The sequence below is a fragment of the Staurois parvus genome, unplaced genomic scaffold (assembly GCF_062004578.1).
Source record: "Staurois parvus isolate SC_StPar_1 unplaced genomic scaffold, SC_StPar_1.0 ptg000159l, whole genome shotgun sequence".
Taxonomy (NCBI): domain Eukaryota; kingdom Metazoa; phylum Chordata; class Amphibia; order Anura; family Ranidae; genus Staurois; species Staurois parvus.
The window spans coordinates 5,932,198-5,950,701 of NW_028317955.1; the positions used below are offsets into that span (position 1 = coordinate 5,932,198).

General features: G+C 43.6%; 1 protein-coding gene across 2 annotated transcripts in view; it reads right to left on the reverse strand.

Annotated features, from left to right (window-relative positions):
- KIAA1549L (KIAA1549 like) overlaps positions 1–18,504 on the reverse strand; it is a 216,674-nt gene that overhangs the window by 43,524 nt on the left and 154,646 nt on the right. For both annotated transcript variants that reach the window (XM_089675874.1, XM_089675873.1), the window contains exon 16: positions 4,705–4,837. In XM_089675874.1, coding sequence (XP_089532000.1) covers positions 4,705–4,837 — 133 coding nt within the window. The remainder of the gene's footprint in view (positions 1–4,704; positions 4,838–18,504) is intronic.

Here is an 18,504-nt window from a genome sequence, read left to right on the forward strand (position 1 = left end):
GGACTTCCCCCATACTCTGGAACTCACTACCCCAATCCATCAGACTGTCACCTACCCTCCTCACCTTTAGTCGCACCCTGAAAACCCATCTCTTCAGGGAAGCCTACCCCACTCTCACCTAACAGCCGATCTCCTCCACTCCTCCTACCACTCCATCCCCCACAGCCACTTCCTCCTGTACCACTTTCCCCTCCCTCCTAGATTGTAAGTTCGAAAGAGCAGGGCCCTTGAACCCCTCATGTATTATTTTGTTACTGTATTGTCTCATGTTCTGTCCCCCACTATAATGTACAGCGCTGAGCAAACCTTTCTGGCGCTATATAAATACTGTATAATAATAATAACACGTTTCACGCACATGCAACTTCTCAAGTCCATGGACTTGAGAGCACTACTCCTCCTACTGACCACAGGTGCTATGGAATTTTTTTACTCCCACTGATCACCAAGCCTGGGACATTGTCTACTTATTTTGATGCCAGAGCATTTTCTACTCCCACTGTCCAGTATGGCCCCCCTAAGATGTAATGTACAGTAAACTTGCCCTTTGTTTAGAAAGTTTAGAGACTCCTATACTATAAGAAGAGGACATGATGATGAAAGGTTGCACCATCAGGTTTATTCAACAAGGCAATGTACATTATCATAACACGTATTTCAGGGTCTGACTCCTATAAAAAGAAATCTATTTCTATGGGTTACTGCACTGTGTGTTATGGAACAAGCCAGAATATGTATGTAATGACTAGAAGAAAATATTAGATCATTAGCGCATGGCCTGAGCTTGAGGGTTAGCAGGAGTCGCAATGGTGAACCTGCCCATGCTCCAGGGGGCCTGTGCGGCCTACCTGTCACATTAGGTTTTACACTGTGTCACTGTGGAACAGTGCTTGCCATATTATCTTGCATAGGTAATTCAGTAAACTCTGAGGGCCTGGATTGGCTGGGCAGGGGCCCATCTAGGCCTGTCCTGGACCCTCTGAGTTTCTGGTTTCACCTACACAGGGTAACGGCGCAAGCCCTTTTCCCCAGAGGCACACTTTATGCTCAGTTCCCCAGCCCAGCCCTGTACAACCCCTCCCCCCTCTGCTCAGCCCTGCTCAGCCGGGTACATGCCCACAAATTGGGGGCAGGCAGGCCACACTCTGAGCTGCCAGTGGAAAGAAGTGGGATTGTATGTGAATCTGGAAGTAAGAGGGCGCGGGCTCGCCTACCCCGAGCACGCACCCAGGCTGGGCCCTCTGAGCTTTCTCTTTTACATACATACCCACCACTTTCACCATCTTGACGCACAGTGGGAGTATCTTAGCATGCTGCGGAAGCGGTAGGTAGTCAGGACTCAGGTCGACTTTTGCATCATAGCCCACAAGCTTCAAGCTATGCCTCTGACTTAGAGTGGACCATAAAAAACCTAAATTTATCCCTGATCTAATGCTAAGTAGAAGGGGAAGTCACATAGTGGTATCATATTGGGCAATAAATATTTTGGACTGCAAGAATCACCCATTTACACTCATAGAGAGAATGAGACAGGCAGAGATAAGTGGAGAGAGAAAACTGCATGTTGTGAAGTATACATAGCTAGGGTTTAGATTCGAGTAACTGAAATGTGAAAAGAAACTCATTAAAGTTGCTTGGCTGGTATACTTTAATCCAATAGGATACAGTTTACTGATGCTAGATACATGTTGTTTACTCCCTAAATATGTAAGGTATCAACTGTCTTATCTCTGAAATTCCCAGGACTCCATTATTAATAAGCATCAGTCTGACCTACTTCCTCTGGAAAGAGAAGTAACAATGGATAAAACTTACATAAGATCCATGAACACCCAAATCAGCAATAAATCATTTAAATCTCTATACAAGTGATGATTAAGCAGCTTTATCAAGACTTCTTTTCTAAGCAGAAGTGAAATGTATGTTTGCAGGAACAATTAGGCTTATTTAGCACAATAAAGCAATGCACACTGACTAAAGCTGGCCATACACGCAAAGACTTCTCCATCCAAGTTAACAGCATGAATGGACTAATATTCCCTGCCAACTATTGTATTCTGACAGCCAGTACCCACGACTGTCAAACTATCCCAACAGTGACTGCAGCTGATTGGCTACAGTCACTGTTCAGCTGACAACTTTCTAAATTGGGGCTTTAAATATACCACCACTACATAATGCACTATACACAATAACCTCAGTCAAATATAAAACCATCAGTTTTATTCAAAGATAATATTAAAATATTGACATAATATCATAGTATATACAAAAGACATGTTACAGTTGTACAGATATTCCTTTTCTTAGTACATGCCCTTAAGGTAGGTTTACGTGTTTTGTAGTTTCTTCTTCAGAACCAACAAGGAATTCGGATAATTAGAAGGTTACATAATCAAATATAAAATTAATTCTGAGAAAAAAAGAGATATACATAAATAATATTGCCAAATGTATTGGGATATCCCTCCAAATCATTGGATTCAGGTGTTCCATCACCTCCATGGCCACAGGTGTATAAAAACAAGCCCCTAGGCATGCAGACTGCTTCTACAAACATTTGTGAAAGAAAAGGTCGCTCTCAGGACCTCAGTGAATTCAAGCATGGAACCTAATTAATCTCCGGTCAACTGTTAGTGGTATTATAACAAAGTGGAAGCAACTGGGAACAACCGCAGCTCAGCCACGAAGTAGTAGGCCACATAAAATGACAGAGCGGGGTCAGTGCATGCTGAAACGCACAGTGTACAGAAGTCACCAACTGCCTGCAGAGTCAATAGCTAAAGACCTCCAAACTGCGAGTGGCCTTCAGATTAGCACAACAACAGTGCATAGAGAGCTTCATAGAATGGGTTTCCATGGCCGGGTAGCTGCATCCAAGCCTACAGTGAAGGGAACTCTTAAGGCGTCAGCATACAAACACAGTTTGGACAATTTCATGCTTCCAACTTTGTGGGAACAGTTTCAGGATGGCCCCTTCCTGTTCCAACATGACTGCGCACCAGTGCACAAAGCAAGGTCCATAAAGACATGGATGAGCGAGTTTGGGATGAGGGAACTTGGCAGGCCTGCCCTCCTGATCTCAATCCAATAGGAGACTGCGAGCCAGGCCTTCTCGTCCGACATCAGTGCCTGACCTCACAAGTGTGCTTCTGGAAGAATGGTTAAACATTCCCATAGACACACTCCTAAACCTTGTGGACGGCCTTCCCAGAAGAGTTGAAGCTGTTATAGCTGCAAAGGGTGGGCCAACTCAATATTGAACCCTAAGGACTAAGAGTGGGATGCCATTAAAGGTCATGTGCATGTACAGGCAGGTTTCCCAATATTTTTGGCAATATAGTGTATATTAACTACATCATGAAGCATTAATGTTTCATGATCATGTTGTTAATATATAGTATGTGTATCTCACTTTTTCTCAGAATTGATTATATATTTGGAAAGATTCTGTAAAGCCTGTGGTCGGATACAACTTACAGACATTAGAGAAAGACTACACTTACAGAAAAAGTTCATCTTTTGACAAAAAATATTTAATACACATTTTTCTGTTTTAGGAGTCTGTAAAGCAGTGTACCAGCAATCAGCAGATGAATGAATGAATGAGCAACAGGCGGAGCATTTTTTTAAATTGTGACAGCTAGCGGGTGGGAAGAAGATCCCCTGCTAGCCGGTACTTTTGTAACATGTTACACCCTGAATATGGGTGTAACATGTTACGAAAGGTGAACTTATCCTTTAGAAGTCTACTTATAAAAAAAAAACTTGCTCTACGAATGTCATAAGCATTCGCATAGCCATCATGAATAATCCCCGTAATTTGGCTAATATGTTTATTTCATACGATAGGCAACTCTATCTAGTGGCATTACCACATTATGGCCCCTTGATGGAGCTGACAATCATTGGAAATACCCATTTTAAACAAAACATAGGGATTATTTGTGACAGCTGTGTGAATGTTTGTGACATTCACAATTTTTTTTATAAAAGACTCCATGGTGTCAGGACATAAAGTCCTGTCTCTCCGGTCAGGGAAAAACATATCTATCATTTTATACAAAAAAAAAAAAATCTTTCCATCTTCGTATTATTCAAAATAGAAATCGATTTTCCTACATGCGTCAGTATTATGAGGCTACTTTCCACCATCCTCTGCAGCCTGATGAATGAAAATGTCAGCTTTGTGCTCAGGCTGGACTTATCTATAGTGAAAAAAGATACTGCAAAGGACTGATGAATCATTGTAATCGCAGATCTTTTCACATTGCGCCAGGACGAGATAATAAACTCACATTAGCTATTATTATAAGAGGAGAGTATGCCTCACAATGATTCATGCATTGAGTCCAATTACTGCCCTGCTTCCCGAGAGGACAGAAACCCCTGTGTGGATTAACAAGGCAATTGTAGAAGCAGCTGGTCATTGTATTTATTCTAATATGCTGGAATTTATGCCACACATGTGCCCAAAAAATTGTACCACCAGCAGCAGGTGTTATGCAGGTAGCCTTGCATATGTAGAGGTGTGGCAATTAGTGGATCTCCATCAAACATGAATTATTTTTGGACCATTATGACAGTTTTGTAACATGTCAGTTTCATTCAAGCAAAACTATTTACCAAATAAAAATGAATGAGTTCCAGTGTTGTATTGTTATAATTACTAAAATAAGAAATTCTTATGAACATAAAACTCACATCATAGCCACTGTTCCGGATACCACGCCGTGGTCGTTCCCGAGTTACTAGAAGATCCATTTCAGTCTCTCCTGGGCTTGGACTGTTCAAAGATTGGCGACTCCTATATGGATGATTCTTTAGTGAAGGTTGCCTAAAATTAAGAATAAATAGTTATAGCATGAGTAAAACAAAAAAAGTGTTAACTTTCCCAGGAGCCAGGGGTACCAGGGTTGTAAAGAGCGGACACGGACACAGACCACTGTTCTCTATGGGGCGGTGGGATGTAAACGAACCACCTTTCTGTTTACATCCGACTGTCATCTGATCTGATCCGCTAGCTGGATAGGGAATTGTTTCCCCATCCGTTTTCAGTAGATTGGATCGGATGCATGTGGGTGTAAATTCACTTATGTTTATTTACATCTGCCTACCCCATAAGGAACAATGGGTGGTCCGTTCGGGTCCCCCTGAAAAACAGACAGGCAAACCTAAATGGTCTTCCCGTGTGAAAGGGCTCTAAGTAGACGTGAATGTTGGACAGTCTAATCCAACACAACTTTAGACCATGAGGTAAATTCCGAACAAGCTAAGACTTCACAACTGGAAACCATGAGGCAAGATTCTGAGCAGCCTTAAGCCTAGTACACACTGTGACAAAACCGGACAACCGATCATCCAATTTTCCACAAACGTGCATATCATGAAGTAACAGGAATGGTATTGACTTGTAAGAAAATTGTCAGTAGATACGTACTAGCGTAGTAGAAGGGGAAGTGTAGGGTCATTCTATGCTTCTGATCATGTGTTTTTTTTCTATTTGATTACTGTACGAAAATTGGACATTGTGTTCACGTACAATAAAAATGTTCAAGCTTGCACCTTCAGTTTTTATTATCTGAAAAGTCAGAATCAGCTGTCGAAAGTACTATACTAACAATCAGTTAATCAGCCGATTGTTTCTTTGTACAGAAATTTTTGTATGATTTTTTATCGTGTATACAGACCATAAGGCCTTACAGCTGAACACCGTGAGGCAAATTTTTTTTCAGCTGGTTACCTTGCTCCTATGCACAACTACAGGTAGCCAATGCGATTTCCGGAACACTTCACAGTCACGATTTACCTAGAATCCCACACCAGAAGGGTGCTACATAGGGATAAAGGGATTAAAGCGAATATGTTGCTTTGCCTTGAATGGTCACAGTGCAGGTCTGCTTTCAGGTCCATATTTACCCTCATGTTACCTAAAACTCTTATGTTTGGATTCATCCCCTGTCCCCAGTGCCACAAACAGTAGTAAGTCCAATGAATTGCTGGTTTGAATGCCTATTTATTAGGGCTTTACAGTATGAACATGTACCCCAAAGATGCTAAGTTCTGTAGCATTAAAAATTTCAAGCTGTGACTCGCTGTAACGTTGTCAATTTTTAAAAAAGAGCTCAAAAGATTTCATATCCCCCATGTCACTTACGTTGACTTTTCCATTTAGATCAATGACTTTTCCATTTAGATCCCCTCACGCCAGAGTGCTAGGTGCAATCCTGGACCCTTGACTTCTCCTTCTAGTCCCACACGCAATCATTGCCCAAATCTTGCCTCCACCTCCACAACATTTCCAAAATACGTCCCTTCTCAATAAATAACACCAGAGCAATACTAATTCGCTCCCGTGTTATCTTTCGCCTTGACTATTGCAACTTCCTCCTTGATGTACTACCTCTACACAAGTTATCCCTACTTCAGTCCCTCATGAATGCGGCTTCCAGGCACATCCACTTTGCCAACTGTTCAGTGTCCACTACTCTTCTTTGTCAATCCCTCAACTGGCTTCTGATCACCTAACAAATCAACTAACAGCAAAGCCAACAAAGCACTCCATAACACCGCCTCGAAATACATCTCCAACCTCATCTCAAAATATCACCCAAAACATCCTCTCCTCCTCAAACCTCCTGCTCTCCAGCTGCCTTGTCACCTCTTATGTTCGCCTACAGGGCTTCTCCCGGACCTACAAAGCACCATACTTGGAACTTATTACCCAGATCTCTCTAGTTATCTCCTACTCTGTTTGCCTTCAGATTATCCCTGAAAACTCATGTCTTCTGGGAAGCCAATCTCTCCTTCACCTAAAAAAAATTACGTTTTTCTTCTCCATCAGCTCATCCCCTACCTTTTGTATTACTTGTCCCTTCCTCTTAGATTGTAAGTAGAGATGAGCGAATCGAACATGACGAAGTGGAATTCGTTCCGAAGATTTGGAAAAATTCTATTCGCGACGAATCCGAAGATTAGCAAACTTCGGATGCACGAATCGAATTTTCCCAAAAATGGCGGCGACATGTGTGGCGACGGAGAAAATGTACAGAGAAGATGGGGCGGGGATCTCTGGGAAGGCGCGCAGACAAGGCGCGCTGACCCATAATGCATTCATGACATGTGATCGCATTAGCCAATCAGCAGCCAGCCAGCACTGTGTAATGGTGGAGCTATAAATCGCGGCCATCTTAGAATTCTCCATTAGCCTCCGGTCATTCAAGAGAGACAGACCTGTGTGTATTAAGGGACAGAGTTAGGGCCACAGAGACTTTAGGGCCACAGAATCGTTACTCAGGGACACAGAATCGTTACTCAGGGACACAGAATTGTTACTCAGGGACACAGAATCGTTACTTAGGGCCACAGCTATCAAAGAATCGAAAATTTAAAGTGACATACACCCTTTTTTTTTAGTGGCTGTCGTGCACAGTTGGTGCTGCAGTTTGCCGATTGTGCAAAATAAACTGACTTTCTGCTTCACAACCACTATTGTACATTCAAAGAGTTAAATCCATTTACACGCCGGCTGGCGGTAATATTTTTTGGGTGATTAGTGCATTCCAGTGACACAAACGTACAGTTTCCAGCCAACGGCAAGCTGCAATTGACCGATTGTGTACAATAAACTGACTTTCTGCTTCACAACCACTATTGTACGCTCAAAGAGTTAGATCCATTTACACGCCGGGTGGCGGTAATATTTTTTGGGTGATTAGTGCATTCCAGTGACATAAACGTACAGTTTCCAGCCAACGGCAAGCTGCAATTGACCGATTGTGCTAAATAAACTGACTTTCTGCTTCACAACCACTATTGTACGTTCAAAGAGTTAGATCCATTTACACGCCGGGTGGCGGTAATATTTTTTGGGTGATTAGTGCATTCCAGTGACATAAACGTACAGTTTCCAGCCAACGGCAAGCTGCAATTGACCAATTGTGGTAAATAAACTGACTTTCTGCTTCACAACCACTATTGTACGTTCAAAGAGTTAAATCCGGTTTTATTTTTGGGGTGCTTATTGAATTAAAGAGTATGTCAGACAACACGCAGAGGAGTGGCAGAGGAGGCAATGTTTCAGGAGCGAGCAGACGTGGCAGCAGAGGAAGGGGTCGAGGCAGCACTAGTCGCAGCCAGAGGCCAGTGCTCCTGGTGTCATCCAGCGGTCGTGTCTCCACCGACAACCCTGCCGTCATCGATTGGTTGACTTGGTCGTCTTCCTCTTCCCAGGTCACCTCTGACACCTACAGCCTACGGTCGGTGGGTACGTCAGACACAACCGTTAGTTGACATGGCCCGGGAGCAAGCCCACTGAAATCACGTGTCCTCGACCTGCCCCTGTCCTTTGGTGTTCCCTCACCAAGCGAAGTATCGCATGCTGTGGGCTCAGCCCCACTGTACAGTGAGGAAGAGCTAACAGAGGGCGGTCAGGAACGGGGGGAGACATCCGCCTCTTCAGCAGCCAGGCGAAGAAGTACTGGCGAGGAGAGTGGCTCGGTAGCCGGTCTAGAGACAGGTCTGTCTCCTGACCCACACGCAGCCGAGGGGGCTAGTAGTGACGCGGAGACCCTAATTGATGATGATGAGGCTGATCGCACTTGGCAGCCTCGTCGTCATCAGGCTATTGCTTCCGCATCATCAGGAGAAGAGGGTGCCAGCTTGCCAGCGAGCAAAACAGTCGGTGGGTTGCCCAGGAGGCAGCAGGGTCGCAGCAGTGTCAGTGGAGCCAAACGGCCACGGAGTAGAGCACCAGCTCCACTGCAGTCTACCACCACGGCCAGTAGTGGTGCCGGTGTGCACGGAGGAAGTAGCAGTCAGCCAGTGAGGAGTAGCGGGGGCAAAGTTTCCTACTCGGCGGTGTGGCAATTTTTCGTCAAGCCGCCCGAGGAAGTAAACGTAGCCGTATGTCGACTATGTGGCCAGAAAGTCAAGCGTGGCCAGGGGGCCAATGTTGGGACTACAGCGTTGCGTCAGCATATGCAGCGTCGCCATTCGGTGGCCTGGGAAAACCGTGATAAAGATACGGCGGTTCTGCCTGCCCCAGCCCCCGCTCCATCACCCGCTCCGTTACTTGCTCCGTCACCCGACGTCAATCGCCCTCTATCAGCCAGTCAAGGCTCCAACACCTCTGCTGAGGGGAGTTGTCACTCGTTGGCATCTTCCGCTCGTTCAGATGCTCCTTCTCCTGCTACTCCTCTTCACGGATTCCGTCAGCAGTCTTTCTTGGAATCCGTTTCCAAGAGACAACAGTTTGCGAGCACGCACTCGACGGTGCAGAAGCTGAACGTCCTCCTGTCCAAGTTGCTGGTGCTGCAGTCCCTCCCTTTCCAAGTGGTGGACTCAGCACCTTTCCGAGAAATGATGGCTTGTGCCGAGCCGCGGTGGAGAGTGCCAAGCCGGCATTTCTTCGCCAAAAAGGCAGTGCCAGCCCTGCATTCACATGTAGAAGAGATGGTGGGCCAGTCTTTGAGCATGTCGGTCTCTGCCAAAGTGCACGGCAGCGCCTACGTGTGGAGCTGTAACTACGGTCAGGGACAGTACATGTCATTTACGGCCCACTGGGTGAACGTGGTGCCGGCACAGCCGCACCAGCAACTTGGACAGGTCACGCCGCTTTTGCCTCCACGTTTGCACGTCCTTGGTCCAGCAAAGATGTCCGCCTCTACCACCTCTTCTTCCGCCGTGTCCTCAGCCGCCACCCCCGTGCCAAGTCCCATTACCCGACCGGCATATCACATGTGCAGGGGGCAATGGTGTCACGCTGTGCTGCACCTGGTATGCCTTGGCGAACGTAGTCACACAGGGGAGGAACTTCTGAGTGTAATGAACAGAGAAATCGACAGATGGCTGTCTCCGCGCAAACTGAAAATCGGAACCATGTTGACCGACAACGGAAAGAACATGGTGTCTGCTCTGCGTCAAGGAAGGTTGTGCCATGCGCCATGCATGGCTCACGTGTTCAATCTGGTTGTCAAGCGGTTCCTAAAATCCACCATCCCACTGCAAGACATCCTTAAAATGTCACGTAAACTTTGCATGCATTTCAGCCATTCCTACACCGCAAAGCACACCCTCCTTGAGCTGCAGCGGCAGAACGGAATTCCACAGCATCGCCTGATCTGCGACGTTGCAACAAGGTGGAATTCAACCCTACATATGTTAGACCGCCTTTACGAACAGCGAAAGGCCATCACCGATTTCCTGATGTTACAAGCGGATAAAGGTACTCCCCTGTGTAACTTAGATGTCAGCCATTGGCAGCTCATGCGTGACACCTGCCGCTTGCTCAGGCCCTTTGAGGAGGCCACGCTATTCGTGAGTCGGCAGGACTATGGGATGAACGACGTCATTCCTCTGTTGCACGTCCTGGAACAAATGCTGTTAACAATGGCTGGTCAGGGTGCGGTAGACGTGGCGCACAGATCTCAACGCCACATGACCCCTGTGGGGGCAGGACAGGAAGAAGAGGAGGAGGTAGAGGAGGACATTGGTGCTCAGGAATTATTGAGTGAAATGGGTGGTTTTTCCACTCAGCGGACAGGAGTGGAGGAGCAGGAGCATCTGGTAGAGGAGGAGGAGGAGACAGAGGACCCAGACGCACCGTGGCAGTATGCTGTGGAGATGGAGGCAGGGAGTCCCTCGCATTCCTTGGCACAAATGGCCCACAATGTCTCCTCACACTGCTGGTGGGTTCCATTTTGTCATAGGGTGCTGTATGGCCTCCCATTGCTGCTGCCTCCACCGCCACACTGTGGCTCCACACTCTGGTTTTGGCCCCGTGACTGCCCAAATGAGTGAAGTGTGCGGTGATTCTAAGATCGACGGCACTCATCTGCATGTCATACTGACTGACAGTATTATTTCTCTTCCCCAGCAGACTCCAAGGGCATTTAAATTAAAGGTACAGTGTTCTACACTAATATAAAGGCTCTCTGAAGCCTAGAAACACCCTTTTTATAAGTTAAATTCGCAGCGAATATATTCGGCTCGAAGCGAATTTATTCCGCGAATTCGGCGAATCAGCCAAACCGAATTTTTGAATAATTCGCTCATCTCTAATTGTAAGCTCCCACGAGTAGGACTCTCCTTTTAATAAATTGTATTGTAACTGTACTGTCTTTTTTTAATTTCTAAAGCACTATGTTACCACTGAAGTTATCTTTTGCATACCAGATTAAAAATATATCCAAAAAAAAGCCCAAAACATGAAAATCAGCATCCCTACTTGTTCAAACATGAAAATATGCTACAAAAGAAATCTCTGAAACCCCTAGACCATTTTCAGCAATATGTCTAGCCTTGGCCTTAAGAGCTGAGAAAACAATTGGCTCTATATAAATCCAGTATTATAATAAGAAGAATAATAACTTGTAAGTTGACATGTTTTCCTCTGACCTATGCTAAATGGATATCACCACTAATGATGCGTGGGTGGTCTGCTACCGTGGCAGACAAGCTCTACACTACACAGTGCATCATCAAATTGAGATTAGCTCAGAAGTAACTTTTTAACCTTCATATAGTCAGGGCTTTTTTTCAGTGGGAATGTGGAAGAACTCAGTTCCAGCACCTCCAGTGCTGAATGTTTGTAATGGCAAGAGGTGCTGGGGTGTGCTGGAGGGTCTACCGATGCTGGCTGCTGGGGGGTCTATTGTTGCTGGGGAATCTATTTTGCATGGAGCTCTATTTTTGCTGGCAGGGATCCATTGTTGTTGGTGGTGTAGTAGGTTGTTGGGGAGTCATTATTGCTGTGAGGGATCTACTGTTGATGGAGAGGTCTATAGTTGCTGGGTATTGGAGGGTCTATTGATACTGGCTGCTGGAAGATTGATTGTTAACCTCTTAAAAAGTGTTGCTGTTGAGTGCCTAATGTTGCTGGGGTAGATCTATTGCTGCTGCATTGGTATTTAGTTATGAGGGATCTATTTTTGCTGGGGGATATTTTGTTTTGGGGGGCCTGTAGTTGCTGAGGGGGTCTATTGTTGCTGAGGGGGGTCTACTGCTTTACTTGCTATCATTAACACATTCCATACAAATTTCTTAGCACCACAAAATGATACTTGGCTCTGTATTCTCTAAAAGGAGCAGTACATAGGGAGACAGGAACATGAGGTGGAACAAAGGGATGGTGCTCAGAGGTGGGTGCAGAGTGGGGATAAGGGTGACTTGGAAGACGGGAGTGCCTTTACTTATTCACTTGGAAAAAAAACCTGCATACAGTATAAGCATTCAGTCTTTGAAAGACTCATCCATGACAGCAAGAGAGAATTGAGCAATGATGAAATGCACCTTTACATTCAAATGCAGAATTACTAAATTAATAGCCTCTTCCTCTCCAAAGGACCCATAGTTTGCTTCTCATTTAAAAAAATGTAATAGCCATATGAGTAGGCAAATATCATACATTTATTTATTACAGGTACTTACGGTATATTGTGCTGTCAATTTATGCAGTGGTTTACATACATATATATATATATATTGTACATTCACATCAGTCGCTAACCCTCAAGGGGTGTACAATCTAAGGTCCCTAACTTACATTCATACACATACTAGGACCAATTTAGACAGGATCCAATTAACCTACCTAACTCTGGTTATGGTTGGAGGAATTTTTTTTGCTTTGTAATAATGATTCACTTTAAGTCATTTTAAGTACTGGAACTCTGTGGAGCCCATACATTTGTTTTACTTACGTAAGCAGTATGCTTTTAATGAACCTATCATCAGTTCCTAAGCAAACTTACAATAGCCAGTATTGTTCCTTGTCAGGGTGTCTTAATTCATATTGACAGGTTAATTAGCTGTTGTTCAGTCTATGTGGACATTTATAAAGCTCATGGACAGCTGCCTGCACATTGTCAGAGACTGACAAACCCGATCACAGATAATTTAAGTGTGTTCCTGGTATGAAAAGCTATTTACAGAAGCAGCAAACAGAAACCATTTGAAATGTTGTTGAGAACAACAATGGAAGCCACCAAAGGCTGCACGCTACACTTTCGCTTTAAACATTTAAAGCTGAACTCCAGGAAACCAAAACTTTCATCTAAATATATTCCTGAATAGCCTCAAATAGAGCCCTATGAGGAAGTTGGAAGTGACGAAACGATTCAGCGCGGGACTGTGCGGCAACCGGAAGTGCCGAAAGCGGAACCGGAAGTGACATGATTCGCACCATTTTGTGTCACTTGGCGGTGGTGAGAGCACTGCAGGGCTTCACATGGTTTGGTTTCACTATCTGCAGCATTTTTGAGCTTGTTATACATTTTATTCTTGTAAGTGGCTATCTATTTGGGTCAATAAAGAAGGCAATTTTGTACTGCACCATTTGGATTTCTCTTTTGTGCTTTTTTCCCTTACATGACCATTTGGGAGGTGATTACAGAAGAGGAAGAAAGGTGGTTGTGACCATTTTCTATGCCTGTATATCCGTTACCAACCAATCCACGGAATGATACCAATGCATCCTGAAGAGATTGACATCTTGGTGTATGGGAGATGGTGATTGTTTTCTTTAAGCGATTTGGCCAACCATGAAAGTGGGGGGCAAATTCATTTGGTGAATGTACACCCGAAAGGGGGGACATTTATTATTTTACACGTGGTGAAGTCGTTTGGAGAACTTGAAGATTTTTGTGGGACTTTATTTAGGACTTTTTCACACTAAAAGTCACATTTGGATTTTTTGTTTTATCGTTTTTATTTACAATATGATATATTGCGCTACTGAACCACATTAAGTTGGGTTTTTTTTTGGCAGCTTGTGACATTCGTCCAAGGATATTTTGTTTAAAAACAGAGCCCCATGCTTTAAGTACTAATAAACATGCCTCTTGTATTTAGATGTTATTTGTTTAGCCTGGAGTTTACCTTTAAATGCAGTGACTGAACAGGGTTACTAATTTCATACCCCCATGCACAGATGACCAGTAGAAGGAGTATTTAAAAATTAGGACATGAAATACGGTAATCAAAATATGGAACATCAAGCAGGAAAGGAGTCACATCTGTAATTACTTTCAAATGACATTAAGTAAAATCTCAAAGTGTGCACTAAATGTACTAAACTCTTTCTCTGAAGGTGAAAGCTTTGGCAATATAACTACTGAGTTTAATTCTGGCAAATTAATAAAATGCATTTTCATCATAAAATACACCATCGAGCTTTGATGTAAACTCCATGATAACATAGCTAATTCAGTAAGCTTTAACAGTCCCCTGTGATCATTACTGACCTAATTGCAGAACGTTATATTATCTCTCTGACTATCTCTATGAGGGTTCTCATTAGTCCGTACACAAGGAGGCATGTTAATCACCATTTCACGCAAGCTCCGTGTTATGTTAGAATTTGATCATATTAAATGAAGTTCCATAGCAGCAGGGGATAAAATACACTGACAGTATTAGCCGCTAACATTTTACCACTTACTTCCAAAGTTTCAAGAGTTTCCCACTTTCTGGAAAGATAAAAGTGATGTCAGTGGTAAGGTCTCCCTGGTGGTCCTGGAGAGGTCGTAGGCAGGAAAGGATGCCAGCCTAGCCGTGCCTTTAGTAACAGGGAGAGGTGACTGCTATGCGGCAGCCAAAGCTAAGACACAGTCGTGTGATTGGTGAGGTTTAGGAGGGGTCTCTGAATATTACAGGACTGCTTCAAGTAATATTGCTTTACAGTGAAACTAAAGGCAAAACTTTATTTTTTTCATTTTGGATAGAAGTATGCAGAGAACATGAAGGAGAGAAAGAGATAAATAGTAACAAGAAAGAAAGAAAAGAAAAGAAAATGAAAGAAAGAAAGAAAGAAAGATAGATAGATAGATAGATAGATAGATAGATAGATAGATAGATAGATAGATAGATAATTATTATTATTATACAGGATTTTAGCGCCAACAGTTTGCTCAGCGCTTTACGATATAAAGGGAGACAATACAGGAACGATACAGTTCAATACAAGAGGGTTAGGAGGGCCCTGCTCCTTGGAGCTTACAATCTAAGATAGATAGATAGATAGATAGATAGATAGATAGATAGATAGATAGATAGATAGATGGCTTTTGTTCAGCGGGAACGCAAATCCGCCACCTCCAGAATGTATGTAATGGCAAGGGGTGCTGGGGTGTGTTGATGGTCTATTGTTGCTGGCTGCTGGGAGATCTTTTGTCCCTGGGTGGATCTATTGTAGCTGGAGAGGTATTTTGTTGCTGGTGTGGGATCTATTGTTGATGTGAGGGATCAACTGTTGAGGGAGTGGTCTATTGTTGCTGGCTGCTGCTGGGTCTATGGATGCTGAATTTTGTGAGATTTATTGTTGCTGGGGGTGTCTTTTGTTGCTGGGGGTATTTTTTAAGAGGGTCTATTGTTGCTAAGGGGATATATTGTTGCTGGCTGCAGGGGATCTATGTTATTGCTCTTTTTGTTGTTATTAACAAATTCTATACAAATTACTGAGCACTACAAAATAATACTTGATTCTGTAGTCCGTAAAAGGGGTGATATTTAGAGGTGGGTAGGGGGATGGAACCAAGGGACGGTGCTCAGAGGTGGGTAAGAGGCAAGGCGTGATCCAGGAGGGGGAGTACCTGTATTCCTGCACTGAGGGTGCTATAGATAGATAGATAGATAGATAGATAGATAGATAGATAGATAGATAGATACATACATACATACATACATACAAAGATATACATTACAGCAGAACTTCACTCTAATCAGGAAGTTCCACTTTTAAGAACCCCACCCCCCCCCCCCAACATTATTGGAGGTTTATTCTTTTTAGGGGGGGAGTGGGTACCCAGTTTAGCCTTAGCAATTCCACCAGGGGTTCTTTCCCACCCTGCAAATCTGCAATCTTCTGGGACTTGTCACAGGACCATTCACAAAGCTCAGTGGGACTCACCGCAAGGAGTCACAGCTGGCTTCAGACACTAAACATGACATCACTGGGGACCCGAAGCCCAGCTATGAACCAGCGTGGGTGAGGACAGAAAGGTAAGTGACCTTTTATTGAAAGTCAGTAGCTACAGTATTTGTAACTGCTGGCTTTTAGTTTTTTTTCTAGAGACTGAATATTACTTTTAAACAATAGTTAGATAGATAGATAGATAGATAGATAGATAGATAGATAGATAGATAGATGGACTATATTGCCAAAAGTATTGGGACACCTGCCTTTACACGTATATGAACTTTAATGGCATCCCAGTCTTAATCCGTAGGGTTCAGTATTGAGTTGGCCCACCCTTTGCAGCTATAACAGCTTCAACTCTTCTGGGAAGGCCGTCCATAAGGTTTGGGAGTGTCTATGGGAATGTTTGACCAATCTTCCAGAAGCTCATTTGTGAAGTCAGGCACTGATGTCGGATGAGAAGGCCTGGCTTGCATTCTCCACTCTAATTCATCCCAAATGTGTTCTATCGGGTTGAGGTCAGGACTCTGCAGGCCAATCAAGTTCCTCCACCCCAAGCCCGCTCATCCATTTCTTTGTGGACCTTGCTTTGTGCACTGGTGCGCAGTCATGTTGGAACAGGAAGGGGCCATCCCCAAACTGTTCCCACAAAAGTTGGGAGCATGAAATTGTCCAAAATGTCTTGGTATGCTGACACCTTAAGAGTTCCCTTCACTGGAACTAAGGGGCCAAGCCCAACCCCTGAAAAACAACAACCCCACACCATAATCCCCCTCCACCAAACGTTACACTTGACACAGTGCAGTCAGGCAAGTACTGTTCTCCTGGTAACGGCCAAACCCAGACACGTCCATCAGATTGCCAGACAGAGAAGTGAGATTTGTCATTCCAGAGAACACGTCTCCACTGCTCTAGGGTCCAGTGACGGTATGCTTTACACCACTGCATCCAACGCTTTACATTGCACTTGGTGATGTAAGGCTTGAATGCAGGTGTGTGTTGGATATCATGCATTGTAGATAATGCACTATATGCGATTTATATTTTTTCGAGGGTATTAAGTGGAAGAAGAGGATTTTTATCACTTGTGGAGGAAGAATATTTATTAAGAAGATATCAGCATTACTGGGTGTTTAAAATACAGAGACGCTGACTAAAAGTTGGACTGTGCATTTTGGACTTTCAGGGAAGAAAGTATATATTTTGTTGTCGGGGTTGTGTTAGCACATAGTATCACACCGGTACATTTATTATCAGTACTGATCACTCCCTGTGTATTAACAACTGAAGCATGGTAAACAGACTTTTTTGGGGGGAGGAAGGTCCTGTCAGGTTGGCTGTATGGGGCCCCATAGTTTCTAACAGCAGCCCTGACTCACACAACTACCATGAGTCACACATGATGATGTTACCAATGCTACACTATACTATTCTAGTAGCACACTAGAGGGTGCTACAGATAGATAGATAGATAGATAGATAGATAGATAGATAGATAGATACTGTAGATAGATTTAAACAGAGAAGGCAAAGGAGAGAGAGAGAGATAAATAGATAACAGAGAAGGCAAAGGAGAGAGAGAGATAAATAGATAACTGAAAAGGGATGTAGATAGATAGTTAGCAACCCAACATTTGCAGCATGAGTTATCATTGTACAATGACTGCATCCCGTCCACCCACATACAGTTTAATCTCTCTGTATTCCATCAGCAGCTTTTATGGCCAGGATTGTATTTTGCTCTGGTTCCCCACACCGGATGATTTACACTTTTTAATCGTTCACCCTTTACTGCTTTCAACCATAGCAGCACCGCAGAGAGAATAATCCGATTCCTTCCAGAGTGGCCCCATCCTGATAATTCATTACACAGTCAATAACTCCCCTTTGCAACAGCGTCTTAATTTCCAGTAATCATTCACCCAAACCTAAATGTATTTATTTCTCAGTCAATGATAAATAACCTCCGGCTTCTAACTAGTTTTATTGACTGTGAAATAGAATGCAAATATTATTGCTGGTGTTTTTTTATCCTAACAGTTATTATATAATTTCATTATTACCGGATTATGATCTATATTCTGCAACACCTATAAATATATATCACAATGAACTTCACTTTTTAGAATATTCTTCCTCCACCTCTTGGCTGAAAATCGTTACTTTAAATATAATGTTAATTTAAAGAAATGTGTAAATTATTTGTAATAAAAACTGGTTTGATCTTTTCAAATGTTTTCTATTTAATTAGCCACACCTACTTCATTTATTACAAAGGATCTCATTTACCTTTCTCATTGAAACCTATATTTCAAGCACCAGGCATCAACATGTTTACAATAAATCCTCTTGTGATTGGTTTCCTTTAGGGCTCATGCGCACAGGCAGATTTGCAGGTGTATGTGCATGCAGCATAAAATGCACCTGTATTTGTGGTGCCCAGGAGCCTTAGTTTATGTGCAGTTCTGCCCACAGAAATGAATTATAAAATATGCTGTACGTAGGTCTGTGGCATCCCTAGGGGAGTGCGGGCCGCACCTGGTGACACCATCACAGGAGGGTGCAGGACCAGGATGCCAGCAGAGCTT